Source organism: Copadichromis virginalis, linkage group LG23, assembly GCF_057382275.1.
Source record: "Copadichromis virginalis isolate Kocher_CV1m ecotype Utaka linkage group LG23, C_Virginalis_male_GT1.1, whole genome shotgun sequence".
Classification (NCBI taxonomy): domain Eukaryota; kingdom Metazoa; phylum Chordata; class Actinopteri; order Cichliformes; family Cichlidae; genus Copadichromis; species Copadichromis virginalis.
This window is the reverse complement of record NC_140639.1, coordinates 36,056,837-36,077,137: the sequence shown is the minus strand read 5'-3', so window position 1 is coordinate 36,077,137 and position 20,301 is coordinate 36,056,837. Positions and strand designations below refer to the sequence as shown.

The 20,301-nt window shown below is 41.1% G+C and overlaps 1 protein-coding gene across 4 annotated transcripts in view; it reads left to right on the top strand.

Annotated features, from left to right (window-relative positions):
- LOC146681500 (voltage-gated inwardly rectifying potassium channel KCNH7-like) overlaps positions 1-20,301 on the top strand; it is a 79,276-nt gene that overhangs the window by 52,428 nt on the left and 6,547 nt on the right. For 3 of the 4 annotated variants that reach the window (XM_085449149.1, XM_085449148.1, XM_085449146.1), the window contains 9 exons: positions 2,587-2,818; positions 2,914-3,081; positions 3,381-3,580; positions 5,552-5,804; positions 7,339-7,544; positions 8,083-8,167; positions 13,994-14,284; positions 15,410-15,569; positions 19,757-19,934. In XM_085449149.1, coding sequence (XP_085305275.1) covers positions 2,587-2,818; positions 2,914-3,081; positions 3,381-3,580; positions 5,552-5,804; positions 7,339-7,544; positions 8,083-8,167; positions 13,994-14,284; positions 15,410-15,569; positions 19,757-19,934 — 1,773 coding nt within the window. The remainder of the gene's footprint in view (positions 1-2,586; positions 2,819-2,913; positions 3,082-3,380; positions 3,581-5,551; positions 5,805-7,338; positions 7,545-8,082; positions 8,168-13,993; positions 14,285-15,409; positions 15,570-19,756; positions 19,935-20,301) is intronic. The other variant, XM_085449147.1, reaches the window with a different exon arrangement.

Below are 20,301 nucleotides of genomic sequence, written 5' to 3'. Positions count from 1 at the left end.
GACTTGGCTGCAGGCTGGCACACAAAAGAAAATGATGTGGCTTCGAATTTGCCTGCAGGACTTGTTTCAACTCCTCCATCATTTTCATATCAATGTCCTGTTGTGATAAGATCAGATAGTTTGCATGTTATGTCCACATTCACATGGATATAGTGCCCGCATTTGACACATTTGCAAACTATGGAGGATCCCTGAAAAAAGTGAACCTAAATCACAATTCAAATGTCATTCACCTGAAATTCTGGGCAGACCACTGTAAACCTGGAACAAAGCCAAAATGTCAGGGTGCGTGGGTGGTTACATACATCTCTTCCGTGCCTGGTAGTAAATTTACATAAACACTGTGCTTCCAGTGTGTCTTAGCTACTTCATGACAGTTCCACAAAATTGATCATATTACTGTATCTGCCCTCCTGAAAGAGACATTTATGATTACAAATATTAAATTAACCCTTTAAGGTCAAGTGAACAACACAAGCAAATCCTCTTTTCTATAACAGATGTCCTGTGAATATTTTCATGCAAATCAAGTGAGGCGTGTGTAATGGATTGCTTCCCGGCTTCACATTCTGTCTCCATTCAGAGGGTAAATGTGCATTGTTTTCCCCTTGGTTAAAGCAGACTGTACAAAAATGCACTCCAACTCCATTATGCTGTAAAACCTGCAGCAACGGCTGTACTAAACAAAGAGAAAGGAGGCAGATTCGTTGTAACAGGCAGCCCCCTCAGTCTCGCTTGTGCACACAGGAAGGACAGACAGATTTGTACTTGAAATTTTTCTGCAACTGTTCACTCAGACAGTAGACACTATAGTTGTGGATAATATGTTCTCTTTATAGATCACATGAAGAAGGGAAACATTTGGGTGATTATTGGCTTGTTCTGTGCCGTGCAGAGCTCTTGTCGGATAGAAGGAATGTGACCACTTTGAAGACAGAAAGTTATATCACACCCTTGGTTGACTCTTGGGTTTTAAAAGTGGCCAGGGGAGCCTGCAAAGCTACAGTGGCAGATGACCAGAGGGATATTTGGATATTTTCTGGGTATTTTTCATATAGTTTGTTCCTAATGTTAGCTTTAGCTTCACTCTTAGCCCCAAATGCATTCAACTTACTTTAAGATTTTAATCAATTTTACACATCATACAGCATGCACTGTGTCATCTGTGCAGGTCACTCAGAGTCACTTGCATGCTGGATAATTTGAAGCCCATCTGTTTCTATACAAGATTCATTCACTGTTCACTGTGTTGTCACTGAAAGGGAACACTGCAATGACAGATGGCTGTGATTTAGGGGTGAGATTGGAAGAATGGAGGCTCTTTAATGGACCCATCAGAAGCAGCTACAGCACTCTTCCTCAGCATGATGTAGACGCACTCTTTCTCATCAGTCATTTGCTTTCAAAACAAAACAACAAACAACAAGCCCCCTTCTTACTTTTTAGTGCTTTGAATAATCAATGTCGTATTTGCTTTCACCTGCATAGGCAAGCACAGACGTGACGAAGCACAGTTACTAAGGTTTGTGCTTCTTTAAGGATATTAAGATAATTGCCAGGTGTGATAGGGAGTGGTTGGACCTATTAGCATTTTCTTGTACTGTGTTTACAGATTGCTCCACACTAATAGCCGCTCCACTCTCACGTTACACACTCTGTATTCATTGTGTCAAAAATGGGGACACATTGGCACACTGGCTTTGAGACTTTGATGGAGGTTCCAAGCTGGTGATATTTTTTGTTTTTTTTAAGCTCATTTTGCCATCATCATATGCAGTTATCGAAAAGGTTTTTTTTTTCATCTGCCAACAGATGAATCACCAAAGCAACCTTCTCTCTTTCATACGCTTTTTTGGCATGCCAGTTAAGAAGCCAGATACTTACTGACATTTTATGATTTGTAGAGCTTGAGGCAGGGAAGTTGTGCTGACACCAAGGGATGCTGAGACCTTGAAAGATCTGTTTATACCAGCACGAATGATCTACTACTGTATGTTGCAAAAAGCTACACCATATGTTTTTGAGTCGGTAATCACTTATAAGCTTAACTAAACAGTGAGTGAACCTAATCACTGATGGACCGATAACCATTAGAGCCCAACTGATTTATTTGCAGACCGATATTATTAGCCATTATTAACTTTTCAAGACTTTCATTTATAACCCCTGATAAATAAAAAGAGATGAGAGAAACTCCTTTTAGCCATGTTTTGAGTGTTGTATAATTTATCAATTTGCAAGTTCCCTGTTCTCAACAGGTAACGCCATAGTTCCCTGTTTCCAACAGGGAACTGGTCCCTGTCGGAGATTAAATAAATAACTAAACATTACAAATCTTAGGAACTCTATTTGTGTTGCGTGAGCCTAAAAGAAAAAAAAATAGGAAGTTTTAAATAGTAGGATTTTTTTTGAAATCCCTGAATACCTACACATCCCCAGATTTATCACCCAGTAGAATAAGGACATGAGTAAACTACCATCACTCCCTGTATCACATATTTTAGCACATTGTACCATGTACATATCCAAACGTAGAGTATTTAAAACACATAGATTTAAGTGAGCGTGCACTTCTCTGTTTTCCAGACTACCACTCTGATCGGTCTGCTAAAGACGGCCCGTCTCCTACGGCTTGTACGAGTGGCCCGTAAGCTGGACCGTTACTCAGAGTATGGTGCTGCTGTCCTCATGCTGCTCATGTGCATCTTTGCCCTCATTGCACACTGGTTGGCCTGCATCTGGTACGCAATTGGAAATGTGGAGAAGCCTTACCTGGAGCATAAAATTGGCTGGCTGGACAACCTGGGGGTGTCAATAGGTAATGTCTGTTGATGATAGTTCCTTCCCTCAGTTCTCTATTTTAAAGCTGAATTTAAAAGTAGGATAGAAAAATGATTATGTTGCATTTTACAGGGAAAAAATACAACTACAGTGACCCAAGCTCAGGTCCTTCCATCAAAGATAAGTATGTCACAGCACTCTACTTCACCTTCAGCAGTCTGACCAGCGTGGGCTTTGGGAACGTTTCCCCCAACACCAACTCTGAGAAGATCTTTTCCATATGTGTTATGCTCATTGGATGTGAGTGATAACTGAATGACAGCACATACAGACAGTTAGGAAAGACATAAAGCCAAACACTGAAACTAGTACTGTTTTCATTTTACATGAAAGATCCAATGTATTTTTTAAATATAAATAAATGCACTGTTAAAACCTGCTGATATAGCATAATTGGAACATAAAGGATTCACAGTCCACATTCAGGACATCAGTTTGTGCATTTCTGGCAGTAGCAGCAACTCCCAAGGTAGGTGTTATGTATATGAAGAGATGAACCCATCTGTACTCAAAGGTCACCTCTATGGCTTCTCTCCCAGCTCTAATGTACGCCAGCATCTTTGGAAATGTGTCCGCCATCATCCAGAGGTTGTATTCAGGTACAGCCAGGTATCACCTCCAGATGCTGCGGGTCAAAGAATTCATCCGCTTCCACCAGATCCCAAACCCACTGAGGCAGAGGCTGGAGGAGTACTTCCAACACGCTTGGACGTACACTAACGGCATCGACATGAATATGGTACGAGAGGGATGGTGTTTGCACTGGTACGGAACTATAACAAAACTGGGATTGCTGTTGGGTTTTTCTCTCTGCTACTTCTTCTCCCCCTTTTTCAATTTCATTTCTGTGAGTTTGAAGTTTTGAACCCCATTTCTGCTCAGTTTCAACTATCTTGTTCTGAAAAACGCTCTTACCACATCAGTGTGAACCTATCTTGCTATGTCATTGGCATAGTGCAATGCTTTCATTATCCTGTGCAATGTTTAGCCTTAACCAAGTGAATGAAAGCCACTGTTACTGTGTGTGCATACAGTAACTCAGGCTTTTGTCATCATGAACTGTTCATGGTACTTATATAAGTTTGTTTTTTCCATGTCTGCCTCATGTCAAATGGAATGACCCCACCACTCTGGTAAGAGCAGGAGGTACATGTGCTAACACAATGTTTATACGGATGCTCCTCAGTCTTAGAGCTTCACCTAGCTGTGTCTGACATTAGTAGTGTAATGCTTTGTTAGTTTCTCCATGAGACCATCAAATACACCATGTCAAGGTTTTATTAGTGCCCCAGACATGCATGTAATTAATGGACGTGTTCTGTTCATCAGGGTGTTACACAATTTACTGTGCATATATGGACATATAGCTATTTTGTACACAACTGTGGTGAAACCATACCACATATATTTTATCGACTTGTGCATGCCTTTATTAAGGAACACACACGTAATTCTTCATGTTTCTCACAGGCCCCAGTAATCGTCTATCATTGGTAGACTTGCATGTGGCCTGTCTTGAAGTTCCTTTTGCATGAAATCTGTGTATTCAAACACAACCCCATGATATTCATCTGGTACCAGAGAGAGTGAGTGAATCATGCCTGTGAGAGTGGGCACAGCCTCGCTGGGCACTGCCAGGTTTCCCTCCCACTGTGGGAGGCTTGGCTGCACGCTCCGCGGCGGCACCTGCGCTTGCCAAATGTTGTTCAATCTTTCCTTTCCAAATGTACTAATCAGTTTTTGTTGCGAGCAACAAAAAGCATGTCAGAGCCAGAAATCCTGTTCAGGCAACATTTCTTTTGCTGTGCTTGTGTCATTGTCTAAATGACAAAAAGAAGAAATGTCTTTGTGATGTCCAGTGAACTCAAACCTCATTTTCAAGCCTTTCAGTCTATGAAAATGTACACTTATTAATAGTCAGTTCAAGTTGTCCTGGGATTTTTAAGTTTTTTGTCAGTGGTCGCTGGGTTTTTCTTTTGTTTTTTTTGTTTTTTTGGGAGGGGGTTATGTCTTTAAACGGTAAGTGCAAAAATAAGTTTTAATTTTAGTTCAAAAATAATCGCCTCAGGTCACTTTTTACTGTAAGGTAAACACTGTACAATCGAGAGAAAAACCCCAACAGTGTTTTAACCAAACACCTGGTGACTGTGGAAAAGAAAAACTTCCTTTTAACAGAAGTTGAATGTGATGTCACTAGAAATAGTAATTGTAATGGTAAATGTGTATCGGTTCAGTATTTTTTAAATGGTATTTGTTTTTTTATCCTTTAACAACAAACAAAGGGTCAGAGTATTGGAAAAAAAAAATTATGAGCGTTACTGAGGTTAGAATTCTTAGAGGATTCTCATTATGTGAGTACATAAAGAAACAGACAGAAGACTCAAATGTCAAATCTGTGTTTTGACTTTGTGATTTCATTTATCTACAGCTTTACAGTCTCTAAATGTTCTGTTTACCTCTTATTTTAAGCTCCTCAGAGGCTCACTAAAACAGTAAAAAGACATTGCAGACTATTTCTACTGCAGGGTTTTGAGAAGAAGGAAAGAGCACAAGTGGCAACTGTATTAAATTTCTCTGGAAGTCAAGTCAATTCGACCTACTGCTTCACCCCAAACCCAAAGTCATAAAATATAAGAAAAAAGAACCATCACATCTTACATAATATACTACCTCAATACGTCTGACCATACACATGTGTGCTTTGACTCAGGTCCTGAAGGGTTTTCCAGAGTGCCTACAGGCGGATATCTGCCTCCACCTCAACAAGAATCTCCTCCAGGGCCGTAAAGCATTTCACGGAGCCACCAAGGGCTGCCTTCGGGCCTTGGCCATGAGGTTTAAGACGACCCATGCGCCCCCTGGAGACACGCTAGTCCACAGTGGAGATGTACTTACAGCACTCTACTTTGTTTCCCGTGGCTCCATTGAAATCCTAAAGGATGACGTTGTGGTGGCCATCCTGGGTGGGTCTGCATTACTCATCTAAAGATTTACGTTACATATGAATTGCATTCACATTAACAAACATTAACTTTAAAAGCAGCATGCTTTAAGTTAGTGGTTTTTTCTCTTTTCCATCAACCACCTGCTGATTGTAGGTTTATATAGATGGATGTCAAACTTCTTGTCTTGTCTAAGTTTAACCAAAGAGCCAAAGTATAACATTTTGTTAATAATTGTTTTTGATTGGCTTTCAGCAACAGAAAAAACATTTTTTCTTCAAATCATACTCTCATGTCTGAGGGTTTGATGAATTCTAGTGCTGTTACAGCCAGCATGAGCTTTCACAGTGCAGAAAACCCGCTGACAACAATTCAGCATCCAAGTATGCAAACATCTAAATGTTCTTAATTAGTGAATAACAATTGAATCCAGCTGATGAGCCAGCTCAAAAACACTTTAAAAGGAACCTCAAAAGAGTATGACTGATAGTCCTGTCAGTCCAGTCTGGTCGGACTTGCCTGAGTACACCTCCATCAGTGTAGATGCAGGTGGGCCAGCTAAATGAAGATGGCTCAGTTGTGCTATAATAAGGCTGGGCTGGCAGCTGAGCTCCCTATCGGGTATGTTGTTTTAACTTCAAAGAAAATTCTGATTACTGCTCCCTCACAGGCATGCTCAAGATGAAGGGAGAGGACAGAACACAGTGGGGGGGGGGGGGGGGGGGGGGGTTACATATAGTGGGATGAGGGTAACAGAGAATATGTGTTAATGGAAAAAAAAGGGCACGATTTCTTTCATATAGAGACAAATGACAAAAGAAATGGGGAGGGATGAACGAGTGGGCAGGTTAGAGAGAAGAGAAGAGCAATAGAAAACAAAGAATGTGAAGTGACAGCGGAAGAAAAGAGAGTAGAGAAATTTTGTGTGGTTGTCAGCGTGGTGTGATGTAGTGCTTGATGACAGAAGCCGCATTCTGCTATCAACAGCTTCCAGATTTAATCACAGCAAATCTCATCTGGTCTCCCTGTTTTTCTCATCTCAGCTGTGGGCAGGTGTAGCCTGCTGAGCCTTTTATACGCTTGTTTTTCATTAAGGGCTCTTTTCACACAGCCAATAAGGTCTAGAGAAAGCACATGACACAATAGGGTTAGGATAAGCAAGGGCCATCACATGTAAGTCAGCACATTCTCTGCGAGGGAAGTAGATCAACACAAAAATAACACAAAATGTAAATAAAATCTCATAAATCCATATTTTAGTCAATATGAAACAAAGTTTTATCGTTATCATTTTAAGAAAAACAGGTGGAGGAACATTTTGCATCTAATTAGCTTAATTTGTAGCTCAGTAACATGTTTGGTTATAAGAAAAGCATCAGAGGGAGAGTTTCTTAGGCAGAGGTTCCCCAGTCTGCAAAACACTGCATCTACAAGTTATATATGCTATATGTTCTCCAGTAACTTTAATTTAATTTCTTCTGCCAAAAATAAATGTCCTTCATAAGCTGAAAGATGACACTTCCTGTGTCAACCTCCCCACTTGTTTCTTCTTTAGGCAAAAATGACATCTTCGGAGAAATGATACACCTGTACGCAAAGCCGGGGAAATCCTGCGCAGACGTGCGGGCGCTAAGTTATTGTGACCTGCAAACCATTCAGAGGGAGGACATTCTGGAGGTGCTGGACATGTATCCAGAATTCGCGGACCACTTCTTCACTAACCTGGAGCTCACGTTTGACCTCCGTGATGAAAATGCAAAGGTAACTTAAATAAGGCTGGCCCCACCGATTATAGCAATATAGGCTTTCATATTCAGTTCTATTTTAAAGAAATTTCTGTAATCGCTCATTTGCTGGAAGACAAGAATGAGAGAGTACTAATCGCTGGACAGAAGACATGATGTGGGAGGTTGTAATAACACGTTAAGTGAGAGAGCAGCATCGTGTGTGTGTGTGAATCCAAATGAGCTAGTTTTATCTTTTAAAAAGAGAGCTGGGAGTGCACTTTGTGTTGACCTTTGGTTATTTATTTAGAGAACTGGAAAGCAGAGAGGGACGCAGAGCAGAGGTGACACATGAGAAGAGCGTGCTAGGATTACAACAAAAACAGCAGAGACATGGTGTTCCAACAAGACAGGCAGGAGTTTATATTGCTTAGTTAAGGAAGCTTGTTGTTTTAATACCAACACAATTTTTGTGCTTCTAACATTTTTACTTCTAGAACAACAGAGGCGAGTGACACAGATATGGCACAGACTTTTACGCTGGTTCAGTCTGATCATACATCATCTCTTTATAGGTGACCTACTCACAAGAAACTGATTCTAACATGGATGACTCCAAGTGTCGAAAACGGGTCTCATACAGAAGGAAATCCTCCACAGGTCAGCGTGATGCACAAAAGCACTACTGTTGGTGGTTTTAAATGGGAAACCCTGTTTATTTTGCATCTGGATAACCAGCACACATGCTGTTTACTGTTTACTGTTACCATAGCAGTGCCATTTATTCAGCCAGCTAACACCTCAGACCTGCTGCACCCTCATTTAAATATTCCTCAGAAACATGCTGCCAAAACTGATACATACCATGGATATCTTGGCCTCCAGTAAGGTAAGTTATAAGGAGCAGTGCCTAAAAGTCGTTCCTGACCATGTAACAAGTCTCTAGTAACAACTTTAAAATGCAGAATATTGAAAAAATTAGAAATGGCTCTGCACAGAAAGTCCACATTAGCTAGTCTTCCTTTGCTTTTTGTAAAATCCAGAAAACCCATTTAAAATCCTCATAAAATCCATCTGATCTTTCAGGCCCTCTATCTTAAACACCTCATAGTACCATGTTATCCTTACGAGCACTCTTCAATACGCCTGCACGGCTTACTTGTGGTTCCCGCAGTTTCTAAAAGTAGAAGGGGAGGCAGAGCCTTCAACTATAAGGCGTTTCTCCTCTGTGGAAACGGCTTCCAGTTTGGGTTCAGGAGACAGACAGTGTCATAAAGCTTATAATTAGGATTGGATCAGGTGCCTGAACCATTTTTAGTTATTCAGGTTTTAGATGTGTCCTTGATCCAACACAGCTGACTTAAATGGCTAAATTACCTCCTCAACATATCTTGAAGTTCTCCAGAGGACTGGTTTAAATGATTCAGGTGTGTTGACCCAGGGTGAGATCTAAAACCTGCAGGACACTGGACCTGGAGGCCTGGGGTTCGACACCCCTGGGCTATAGGCTTGGACTTCCAGAAGATTGTTGTTGTTGGTGGTTGCTCTTTGTTCATCTTGTCTTTCTCCTTATGACTCACCTGGCCTCAGCAGGTGACAGCACCTACCTGAGCCTGGCTATGCTGGAAGTCTTCCTGTTAAAACAGAGTTTTCCTAATACTCCTGCCCTGTCCTTCCTCACCGGGGATTGTCAGATTAATGACAGAGTAATGTGAACATTCTCTCAGTTTTAATTTATTTACTTTCATTTGATCAACTTCTGAAAACTTAGTCATAAATTTTACATATAAAATTTGACAATCACTTTAAACTGTAAGTCTAAAGTCTGCAAATTCTTTTCACTGTTTTAGACACAGATCTGTTTGGACTTGTGTAAAAGAGAGACACACAGCATGTAAATCTGCCAAATCAAATATGGAACTACCTGCTGAGGTGACCCTTGTGAGTAAGGGAGCATCTGAAAGTAGCTTTTATTAATAATTAACAGTGAGCCTTTCATCCGAGCAACAGCAGCTGCAATTATGGATCTTATGACTAAATGACCAAAGTTTGGGTATTGAATTGTCAGCATAATTTGAGAGAAATGATCTCCAAAACCACTGTTACACTCTCTGTTTAGCCTTATTTCATGTTTTTTTTTTTCTGTGACTGATGTTTCACATACCTGTACCTATCACAGAGACTCACATTCAAATGAAGTCATTTTCCTATACATGTACCTGTGCACAGAGCCTAGGTGGAGCTGAGTGTGAAGCCTTTCTCAGACCTATTTTTAGCACATCTATATTGTATCCAGAAATATTCCAGCATTTTTTTTAAGTGGATTGAAACCACATTTGGACATTTCTAGAGCAGTGTGTCAGTGTGGATGCTAAAGTCAGTTTACAAAGCGTCTTTTGTCATGCAAAACACAGGACGCAAAGGACAAGGTACACATGCAGAGCTGCTTACTTATTACACTGTTACCATAGCAACTCATTCAGATAGCCGGGCGACATGTAGACACACGAATCCAATCTGATCACTTAACCAAATAACAGTATTGAAACTGGGCCTTAAAAGGAAGACAGCAGGCAAATCAGAGTTGCCTGATGTCTTAGCAAAGCATGTGACCTCCCTGTGTCAGGTCAGAAACTCATGAGGGCTAATGAGAATGAATTTTGGGTGATGTGTTTTTCAATGCTTTGGATGTGTTGAATGTCTTCAAGAATTCAACATTTAGTTATCACACGGTGGCCTTTTGGCACACCGTCCACTCTGTAGGAAGTCATGGTGACCTTAGCTGCGAATTCGGTTTTTCCTACAAACATTTTTGATTCTCAGGACAGTATTTTAAATAAACAGGTCTACGCAACGATGCCTCCAGGTGGTGTTTGAGTTACACTGAAGCCCACTGATGCTCCATTTAACTTGCCAAAGCTGCGCTTCCTCATTCCTAGCCCCTTCTCATGAATGTGTGCTGACTCAAGTGCAAATGACAGCCTCAATGTTAATAAAAGGGGAGGTTTATAAAATAAAAAAAGCTTATTTCCAGAAAAGATACTTTAATAAAGAATGTTTTCTTACAGTTAGGCTGGGTTATATTAGGTTTCTTTGTGCAGTCATGCTCAATCATACAAACTGAAAGCAATTCTCTGAACCTTCCTATTTGCTGCGGCACTGTTAATGCATTGTGAAAGTGCTCGGCACTGACAAGCTGGACTTGTTTTGTACTTTTCTGAAGCTCACGCATGACAGAATTTAAAATACAGAGAAGTCTAAACAATTTCATTAAACTACATTAATTAATCCATCTTTTGTCACTGTCACTGGCAACAACATACAAAAAGAGAACCTCAACAATCTGACAGACCATTTTAACAGGAAGAGGCCTCTGGCTGAACCAGGCTCAGGGAGGTGCAGCCATATGTTGACTGGTTGGAGTGAGGGGGAAGAGATGAGTGGAAAGAAGAGCACAGAGAGGCTACAAACAACAAATGGGGAAAATGGGGGGAGGTGAGAATAGATAAGTGCTCAGTGCATCTCCCAGCAGAGCCTATAGTAGCATAACTTGTTTGGATATCCAGATCCAGACTTATATGGGCTCAAAATGTGGTCAAAAATATTTTGTACTTGTAAATCGGTTTTGTACTTGTAAATCAGGATTTGTATGTGTAAAAAAATTTGTGTGTGTGTAAAAAAGATTTGTATGTGTAAAAAAGATTTGTGTGTGGACTTAGCCAAAAAAACCCTGCAAGTTACAAGTACGAATTTTGACCCTATTTTTCTTCCTTTCATCTGATTGGTCAATGTCATGTCAATCACAAATGTAACAATCCAATCAGAGAAGTCCCTATATTAAACACGTAGACCTGTGACACAAAAATCACCAAACTCAGACGACCACAGACTGTTTTCCTTCGTGGTGATGAAGGAAAACTCTGGGTTGGCATGTAAAAGGGCATTTATTCCCTTCAAAGACCTGGGGCCCGTTCTTCGTACGTCGCTCACTACATCCAAGATCAAATGACACATCCAAGATCAAACCATCGCGCTAACCGTGAGCTCGCTAATCCGGTTCTCCGAACACACCTTCCGTTGACGATTAGTACAGCTGGACGCAGTAATGTGACATCACTGGGTGTCGTAAAAGGGGCTACGCATCAATAGTAGAAACATTGATCGGCAACCCTCTGATTGGTCGGCGAAAATGTCGAAGGAGCGCGCTCGGCTCGGTATTTTTCGGCAGCAGAGCAAGAACTCCTGAGTGAGGGATTTCAGGAGTTTCAGAGTTTAATCAGAACGCAAGGGAACACTGCAAAGGCTGCAAAAGCAAGGAGAGAGGGCTGGCAGAAAGTTGCTGACAAATTAAACTCGTAAGTAATTTAATAATAATAATAATAATATATTGGATTTATATAGCGCTTTTCAAGGCACCCAAAGCGCTTTACAATGCCACTATTCATTCACTCTCACATTCACACACTGGTGGAGGCAGCTACGGTTGTAGCCACAGCTGCCCTGGGGCAGACTGACAGAAGCGAGGCTGCCATATCGCGCCATCGGCCCCTCTGGCCAACAGCAGTAGGCGGTAGGGTAGATTTATCATATCACACTATATTATCCAATATTATATTACATTATATTATATTGTTATATTATATCCTCTTTCACATTAGAGCCACAACAGGACCCACTAGAACATGGGAACAAGTAAAAGTGAAATATAAGAATATTCTATAGAATGGTAATATTTATCACTTATATTGCTTTTCGTCTCTTGGAAAGAGACCCTGAAATAATCTGTTTGTTTGTTTATAACAGCAACCAAGAAAAGGGCAGAGCAAAAAAAGACAGGTGGTGGTCCTGCACCCCCTCGTCAACAAGTTGGTTAAGTAAATAATATCCTCACGGGAAAATCGATATCTCTCAATGAGCACACTGTCACGCTGAGCTAAAGGATCCTGTCTGTCCCGCAATATATGCTGAATTCTGAGGACTCTCCTTATCAATCTTGCACCTTCCGCAATGGGTTGCTCGCGTAAACGGACAGGACATGGCTGCGACAGGCTTCCCAAATCCACCTTGGATTTTATAGCCGTGGTCTCTCATCTTGATTACACGAAGTAATTTACAATTACTACTCTGAAATATGAATTACATCTGTAATAATCACATACATGTAATAGAATGTTAATAGTACATTTCCCTTTTTTAGGAAATGACCTGTATGTATCTGTGTGACATCAATAAAAGGATCAAGTGCTGCATTATCTTCAGTTACATTGATGTTATTTATTTATCGCTGTTGCTTTCGTATAAATGAAGCGGACATACCTGCGTGGCCGCGATCTAATCCTGTTTACATAAAGTAAACCTGCTCCCGAGCAGGTTTACGCTTACGGCTCTGTTGCTATGACAGCAAGTCCCGGATGAGCTTCGGGGAACCGAACGATCCAAGATCACGCGAAATCGTCAACAATCTAATCCAGCTAACTTACTTAGCGAGGTACGAAGAACAGGCCCCTGCAGTTCAAAAAAAGCACCCCTCAGACAGCCAAACCCATCTGTTCTCTGATTGGATTGTTACATTTGTGATTGACATGACATTGACCAATCAGATGAAAGGAAGAAAAATAGGGTCAAAATTCGTACTTGTAACTTGCAGGGGTTTTTTTTGGCTAAGTCCACACACAAATCTTTTTTACACATACAAATCTTTTTTACACACACACAAATTTTTTTTACACATACAAATCCTGATTTACAAGTACAAAATATTTATGACCTCATTTTGAGCCCATAGACTTACTCATAACCTGTAGGAAAAAGAAGAGTTTAAAGCTTAATATGAAAAGTAGGGAGCATGTCTGTCTCTTAAATCCAAACTGGGAGCTAGTTTCACAGAAAAGAGATCCAGTAGCTGAAGGCGCTGCCTCCTAGTCGACTGTAAAATAAAATACACAAACAAGTCTGCAGTATGAGAGTGAAGAGCTCTTCTGTCAACAGTTGATACTAAGAGATTTTAAAAATATAATGCTTCATCATCATTCAGTACTTCGTACGTGAAGTGGAATATCTTTAATTTAATCTAATTGGTCACCATGGTTACGAGTCCTCTGTCACTGGTGTCACCATCTCACAGTATAACACAAGTAGGGACAGAGAAAGTAGCTAATGGTCCATTTCACAGTCTAGCAGCTGGCATATCTTGCCTACATCCATCAGGTGTGAAGATTTAGACCTCACTTCAGTTTGGAATGAAAAGCTCATGTTCACTATTCATTACTGCTGAACAAGCTTGCCTTGTAAACACACATTTGGAACATATTATGATATAATGCACAACATTAACAGGCTAGATTGTGCTTTAACATTGTTTGTCCTCACTTTAATCCCAAAGCAAGACACGTGCTACTGTTGTCAGATAACAAAGGCAACCCCCACATCCCCAGAGGAAGTCAGTGTTCCCCCAGCAGGTTTCCTGACTGCACTTTGTGCCCGTAGGCTCCCACAACCAGGACAACAAGGAGACTGCAGTCACCTACTGCAACACAAAGCAGACGAGGCAGATCTATGCTTCCTCGGCAGCTGAGAAGAGGAGAGAGTCTGCTGAGGAGGGAGAGGATGATGAGGATGAGGAGGAAGAGGAAGGCAGGGAGGAGGAAGAGGAGCAGAGGCCCTTGTGTTCTGGTGTGCTGGGCTACCCGGTGGTAAGGGACCACGCCCTGGGCCTTGGGTTGAACAGTGCTTCCAGTACACAGGCTGGAGACAACGCACAGAACCAGGAATACAAAGGTGACAGAGATGTCAGATGTATTTGTTCCTACAAATGAAGAGGTTTTTTTTATCTCTCCATCAAGTAACAAGAGATTAGTCTTTATTTCTTTCCTGTCATTCAAATAAATGTTTTTTTCTAACAAAAACCAAGTGGATAAAACACTAAAGAAACATCTGGGAAATTACTGACATTGTTCAAATACACAGTTTCCTGTAAATCTGGGGGTTTTTTCCCTGTAAAGGTTGACACCAGAATAAGTAATTAACTTAGAAGTTCATTTTCAAGAATTCAAAAAACCCCAGTTAAAAAAGCCTGAGGGGAGGATTGTCACATCTATTAAAAATCCCAAAAAGGATTATGTGTCATGTTGAAACCTAAAACCAACTCAGTAATAAAATGTTAGAGGATTTTATCCAGCACTTGGCTCGGGACACCCCTTGTGACTGTAGGTTCGGGCCAAACTGAAGGATCTGTTGGAAACATGTTGTTAATGTGAATGTTGTTAATAGGACTGTACCGGCTGTAAACGCGCAGCAAACCGATACAGAATCCTCCTATGCATTCCGATGCAGATGCAGCTTCCACATAAACAGCTGCATCTGACTTCATTTGATCTGCACTCTCAGTAGTCAGCTGCAGTCACCTTAAATCCTCCATAAATTGGTTTAGTATAAACACACGCACAGGGCGCTCCTGAATTTTAACTGCAAGTCAAACTCAGCAGGATTCCACACTGACGTGGGAAATCTGTGTCAGTGTGTTGGTTTGATAATATCCCACAATTCAGATGTTACAGCTGTAAGAGGATTTGTTCTGGAGAGCAGAGTGATATTGATTCTTACAAACTGGCGAGAGAAATGCACAGGAAATGTCAATTTAATCTCTAGCAGAAACCCAAAAGAGAGGCAGGAAAATCCCACTGAGGTTGTGATGCAAGCTGGGGTCAGATGGGTGTTTTCCTCTCCAGTGTAAATGTCAGGAATCAGAAGGTGGTAAGCTGCTCGGAGCTCAGTAAAGCTAAATGATGAGAGGGCACAGCACATACAGTGCTTTCCCTGAGAAACCATTCTAATAACACAGATCGTTTCTTGTGCACGCGTGTGTATGCGTATTCATCTCTGCTTGCATGTCTTTCCCTCCAGAGCTCCACCCTGACGAGTGGGTGCGTCAGCATCCCGGTGAGGCTGCGGAGGAGTCGGCTCACTGCCAGGAAACACCAGCCAGGGAGGATGACAGTGACACAGAGCTCACCTATGGAGAGGTGGAGCAACGTCTAGACTTGCTGCAGCAGCACCTCAACAGGTGCGCAAGGGCAAAGGGGAAGGGTTTTGAAACAGCTTGTTGGTCATGTCAAACCAAAAGACTGCAAATGCTCTTTGTATCGTCAACACTCAGGATTACGTTGATACAGAGACTTCAGGCAACTTTAGCGGCTAAACTCAATAGTGAATTTCTAAATGCGATATAGCAACAGCAGCAGGAAAAGACCAGTTTATCAGTCAATGCTGGAGCTGAAGCTGAACGTCCCTGCAAAAGTCTGCTGAGCAGAATGGAACATGATGTCAGTCCTAAACACGTTACTATCTACATATATAAGTATATATAGCATAAGTATTTTTTTTTTCATTTTTCATTTCATTTATCATTAATCACCCAAACATGCTGCACATCCTTTCCAACTCAAGCGCTCTGCCTAGCCAGTCAGTAAAAGTCCTTTTCGCCTTCATTAGTGCCTAGGATCACATAGAAGTCACTGCAAGCCTTCTGTCTCCATTCTTCAACTCTCTGACTACTCAACTTATTCTTAGCTAACCTATTTCTTTGAATACATTCCTGCACTTCTCCATTTCCCCACCAAGTACACCAAACAGCTTCTTGGCAGCTGTTTGGTGTACTTTAGCTGTACTTTCCCACTCATCGGTAACACTTCCCTACAAACCAGAGCAGGTCTCTCTCCCTGAACTGTGCATACGATTCTTTCATCCTCAGCTTTATTTGTACTTGCTTCCTCTTCTTAATATACAGTAATTTCCTATAGACTACCGTCTGATGCTAACTAGCGACATTCTCCCCTGACATAACTTTGCAGTCTTCTCTTTCGGATTCCCCTTCTGCATAAGATGTAATCCACCTGTGTTTAACTTCCTTCATTCTTAGATCACCCTATGTTTCTCCCTTTGTGTTTACAGCCATTTCTGTCCATTTCACAAAATCCACTACCATCTGTCTTTCTCGATTTCTCACTATAGCTATACAGCATGCCCTCATCACCTCTGTTCCTTTCATCTACATGTCTATTGACATCCACTCCAATCACCACTCTTTCGCCCATGGGAACAGTCTCTACTGCTTCATCCAACTTACTCTAGAATTCCTTCTTCTAACTGACATATTCAATCTGTGACACTGACAACATTCAGCATCACCCCTTAAATTTCTGGGTTCAAACTCATGATTCTGTCTGCAACCCTCTTCACGGTCACATTATTCACATACTTTTCCTTCAAGTTGACCCCCTTCTCCATTTCTCTTCCTATGTAGACCACGCATTTTGATCTCTTCTACTTTTTTTGCATTGTTGAAACCACTCATAGCTCATTTTTATACCAGAAAGCTAGCTTTCTCAGTTAATCCCATAAAAACTATAACACATCCTTTTTCTGGGGAGCAACTGCCAAATCACGGATGTCCTGTTTTTAAATAAAGGAACAAAGAAAAAAGCACCAATATGTAAACTTTCAGGCTTTTTTCACATTTTGAACAGTTTTGGTTAAAACTTAAACTAATCTATTGGTCAGTACTACTGGCCAATCAGATTTACCATCACTAGTCAATGTTACAGGAGCTAAATCAGTGGAATGCTATTTCAGGATTTTTCAGGCACTTAACCTTTGGATTACTAAAGACACCTCTGGGATCATGTTTGACTCAATTTTCTATAATAGGCTTTGTATTTTTCAGCAGCTTCTTTGAGAGCTAGCCATGTGAATCCCATAATTCTGCCTATAATTGGCTAAAACTTGCATACACATTTTAGGCCAGACACCCACTGCAGCTGTGTTAATGCAGAGAGTGGACCATGTGAGCAGCTGGTGTGATTCTGGGCTGGTGCACTGATACAGATGAGGGGGAGGAAGACAGTTAACGACTGTCTATTTATAGCGCAGAGCCAAAAGATACAGACAAATTGCAAGGGTTTCGACGTCATCCTACGAGGTTTGGTTTGTGGAAGTCACAGTAAAGTTGCCAATTGAAGGAGATGGCATTTGTTAGCAACTGTCTCACAAATCTCACATGAAGTAATGAATTGAAGGGTGGAACTACTTGAGTTTCTTCAATATTCTGCTCACTGCCTCTCGGTAGAAATTCTGGTCTCATCACTGCTGAATACCTTTCAGCCATTTATGCTGATTCAGTTGATGGGCAGGCTTGGCCACCGCACCACCAACCCTCATTTACCCTCACAGCAGAACCGAGACAAAGTGTTTACTTCCACTCTGTCCTCTGGGTGAAAAAAACCCCACTCACCTGACAAAGTACCAATGTGCTTGAGTCTGCACTGGAAAGCTTCTGTTTTGCTCGCTGTGTTTACTGACTCTCTTTATTTTGTACTGAAGGACAGAAAAGGAGTCTGTAAGCAGGGGGAAAAGAGGTGATTCATCACCTAACACCCTGTGGCTCATGATGTAACTTGGTGCATAAGGTGATGCAGCAATCTCCAGGAGAAATGAAAAACAGTTCATTTTTATAGAGGATTTCATACTTTCAAGTGCAGATATCACAGAATCAGGTTCAAAATCGGCACAACAGTGAGGGAACTGAGCACTGGGAGCACTTCTTCATTATCTACTACTTCACATTTCCACTTCATTTTGGAGGGAATTACTAGACTTTTTACTAGCGAATATCTTTAGCACACAACTCAGAATATTTGAATTATCTTTCCTTATTTATTGCTGGTGAAATCTTTAATGCATCAATACATGCACACACTATATGTGTTCGGTCACACCTTTGAGAATTCCTCATCTTCCTGAAGGCTCTGCATTTGAGCAGGATCATACTACCGGGAAACTCTTGATTGTCCTTACTATATGAAGGAAGCTTTAAAGCTCCCTCTAGTGTTCCATCCATGGTACTGCACTATACTGTGGTATGCTTTTTCTGTCTGCATATTCATTGTATAACAGTCCACACACTGCATAACTTACACTCTGCAAAACAGTTGAAATTTACACAAATACATTTTTTAAAATCCTGGTAGTAAACTGCACTACTGATACACTGATACTATTACTGCAGACGTTGGGGATTTAGTAAGAGTACTTTAGTTCTCTATCATATCAAGACTATCTCTCCACTCTGTTACATATTCCATATGTATGGGGTATAACCCCCACATATGAAATATGTAACAGAGTGGAGAGATAGTCTCTCGCTCAGAGAACAAGGTGACAATGTAACCGTATGTTGTGTAGTAATGATTACCTTTAATGGTCTTCCTTGCTGTCACAGCAACAGCGAGTAGCCATTACCAGAAGACTTCTCTTAGAAATAACAGCTGTTCATTTGTTCGGATCTCATTTAATTAAAGTTTTTGACTGGTGTACTCAGAACTATCAAGCAGGAACTCATCACCTGTTTGTCATCAGTATGGAAATCAGTCTTGATTGAGAGTTCTATAGAACCATTTGATTCATGTTACAGCAGCTTATGAGTGAATGAACATGGCGCAATAAAAGTACTTTTAGAAGTACGTCTGTGAAGGTTCTCAGTCATCCAGGTCATCGCAGTCTAAGGAGCTTGGAAAGAAGATTTAAACCCAGTGGGGGGTTACTCCCACTAGGTTTATATCTGGGACTCTCCACCATTTGACCTTAGAACTGAAGAAGCTTCTCGGATGAGAGGTGAAACGTCTTCAAGCAACTTAAAGAAGTCCAGACGCTTTTAGAAGTACATTTTTCCAAACATTTACATTTACTTACATTTATTTAAATTTACTTAGGTAGAGTTAGGGGTTACCACTTTCTATAGAGTCTTGCTAATTACCTATTAATTTTGTTTGACACCCCTGATGTCGAGCATCAAAAATGGGGGAACTCCAGGCCTCAAGAGCTGGTGTCCCCACAGGTTTTAGATATCACCCTGGATCAACACAACTGAATCAAGCGATTAGTTCATTATCAGGCCTCTGGAGAACTTCAAGACATGTTGAGGAGGTAATTTTCTCCATTTAAATCAGCTGGGCTGGATCAAGGACACATCTAAAACCCTGCAGGACACAGGCCCTTGAGGCCTGGAGTTCCCCTCCCCTGATGTAAACAATCAACTATCAAGGCTCATTGTTACTTTGTTGAAGTGAACTTTTGTTCTGCTAATATATTTCCTTCAGATGTGTTTTCTCTAATGAAACACAAAGATCTACAGCATCCAAAATGGAACCACTGTCATGCTGCTTTTCAGTTTATTTCATGTTTTGTGGCCATCAGACTTGAGTCCCAGATGACTGCAGACATCCAGGCTATCCTGCAGCTCCTTCAGAGGCAAACAGCAGCCGGTCCTCCAGCTTATAGCACCGTCACCTCCAGCCCAGAGTACCAGAGGCCAGCCGTCAGGATCCAGCTGGTGTCTGCCATCGATGTGAGCCCTGCTCCATCCCAGCCGCAGGTACAGCAGAAGCTTAATGAGTGGAAACGCTGATTTTCCCTAACACTGCCACGGTTTTCAGCTGGTTGTCACACTGTTTTACAATAGCTTTGGCTCCGTTTTTGTGGTAAATTTCAAATCTGTATAATCTTAAGATTCTTGTTGATGAATTCCAATCATAGTTTTTGTGTTGTTTGGGGTTTTTTTTGTAATTATTATATAATTAAATAACAGTTACCAAAAGTCAAACCAAATAGCAACTACCTTACCAAAAAGAGCTTAAAGGGGTCATTTCCTCTACATTTACTTAATGTTTACTTAAAGCAAAGATTACACAGTACATAACCTGCTGTTCATGTTACGGTCCCTCCATCACAGGTCAGCAAGG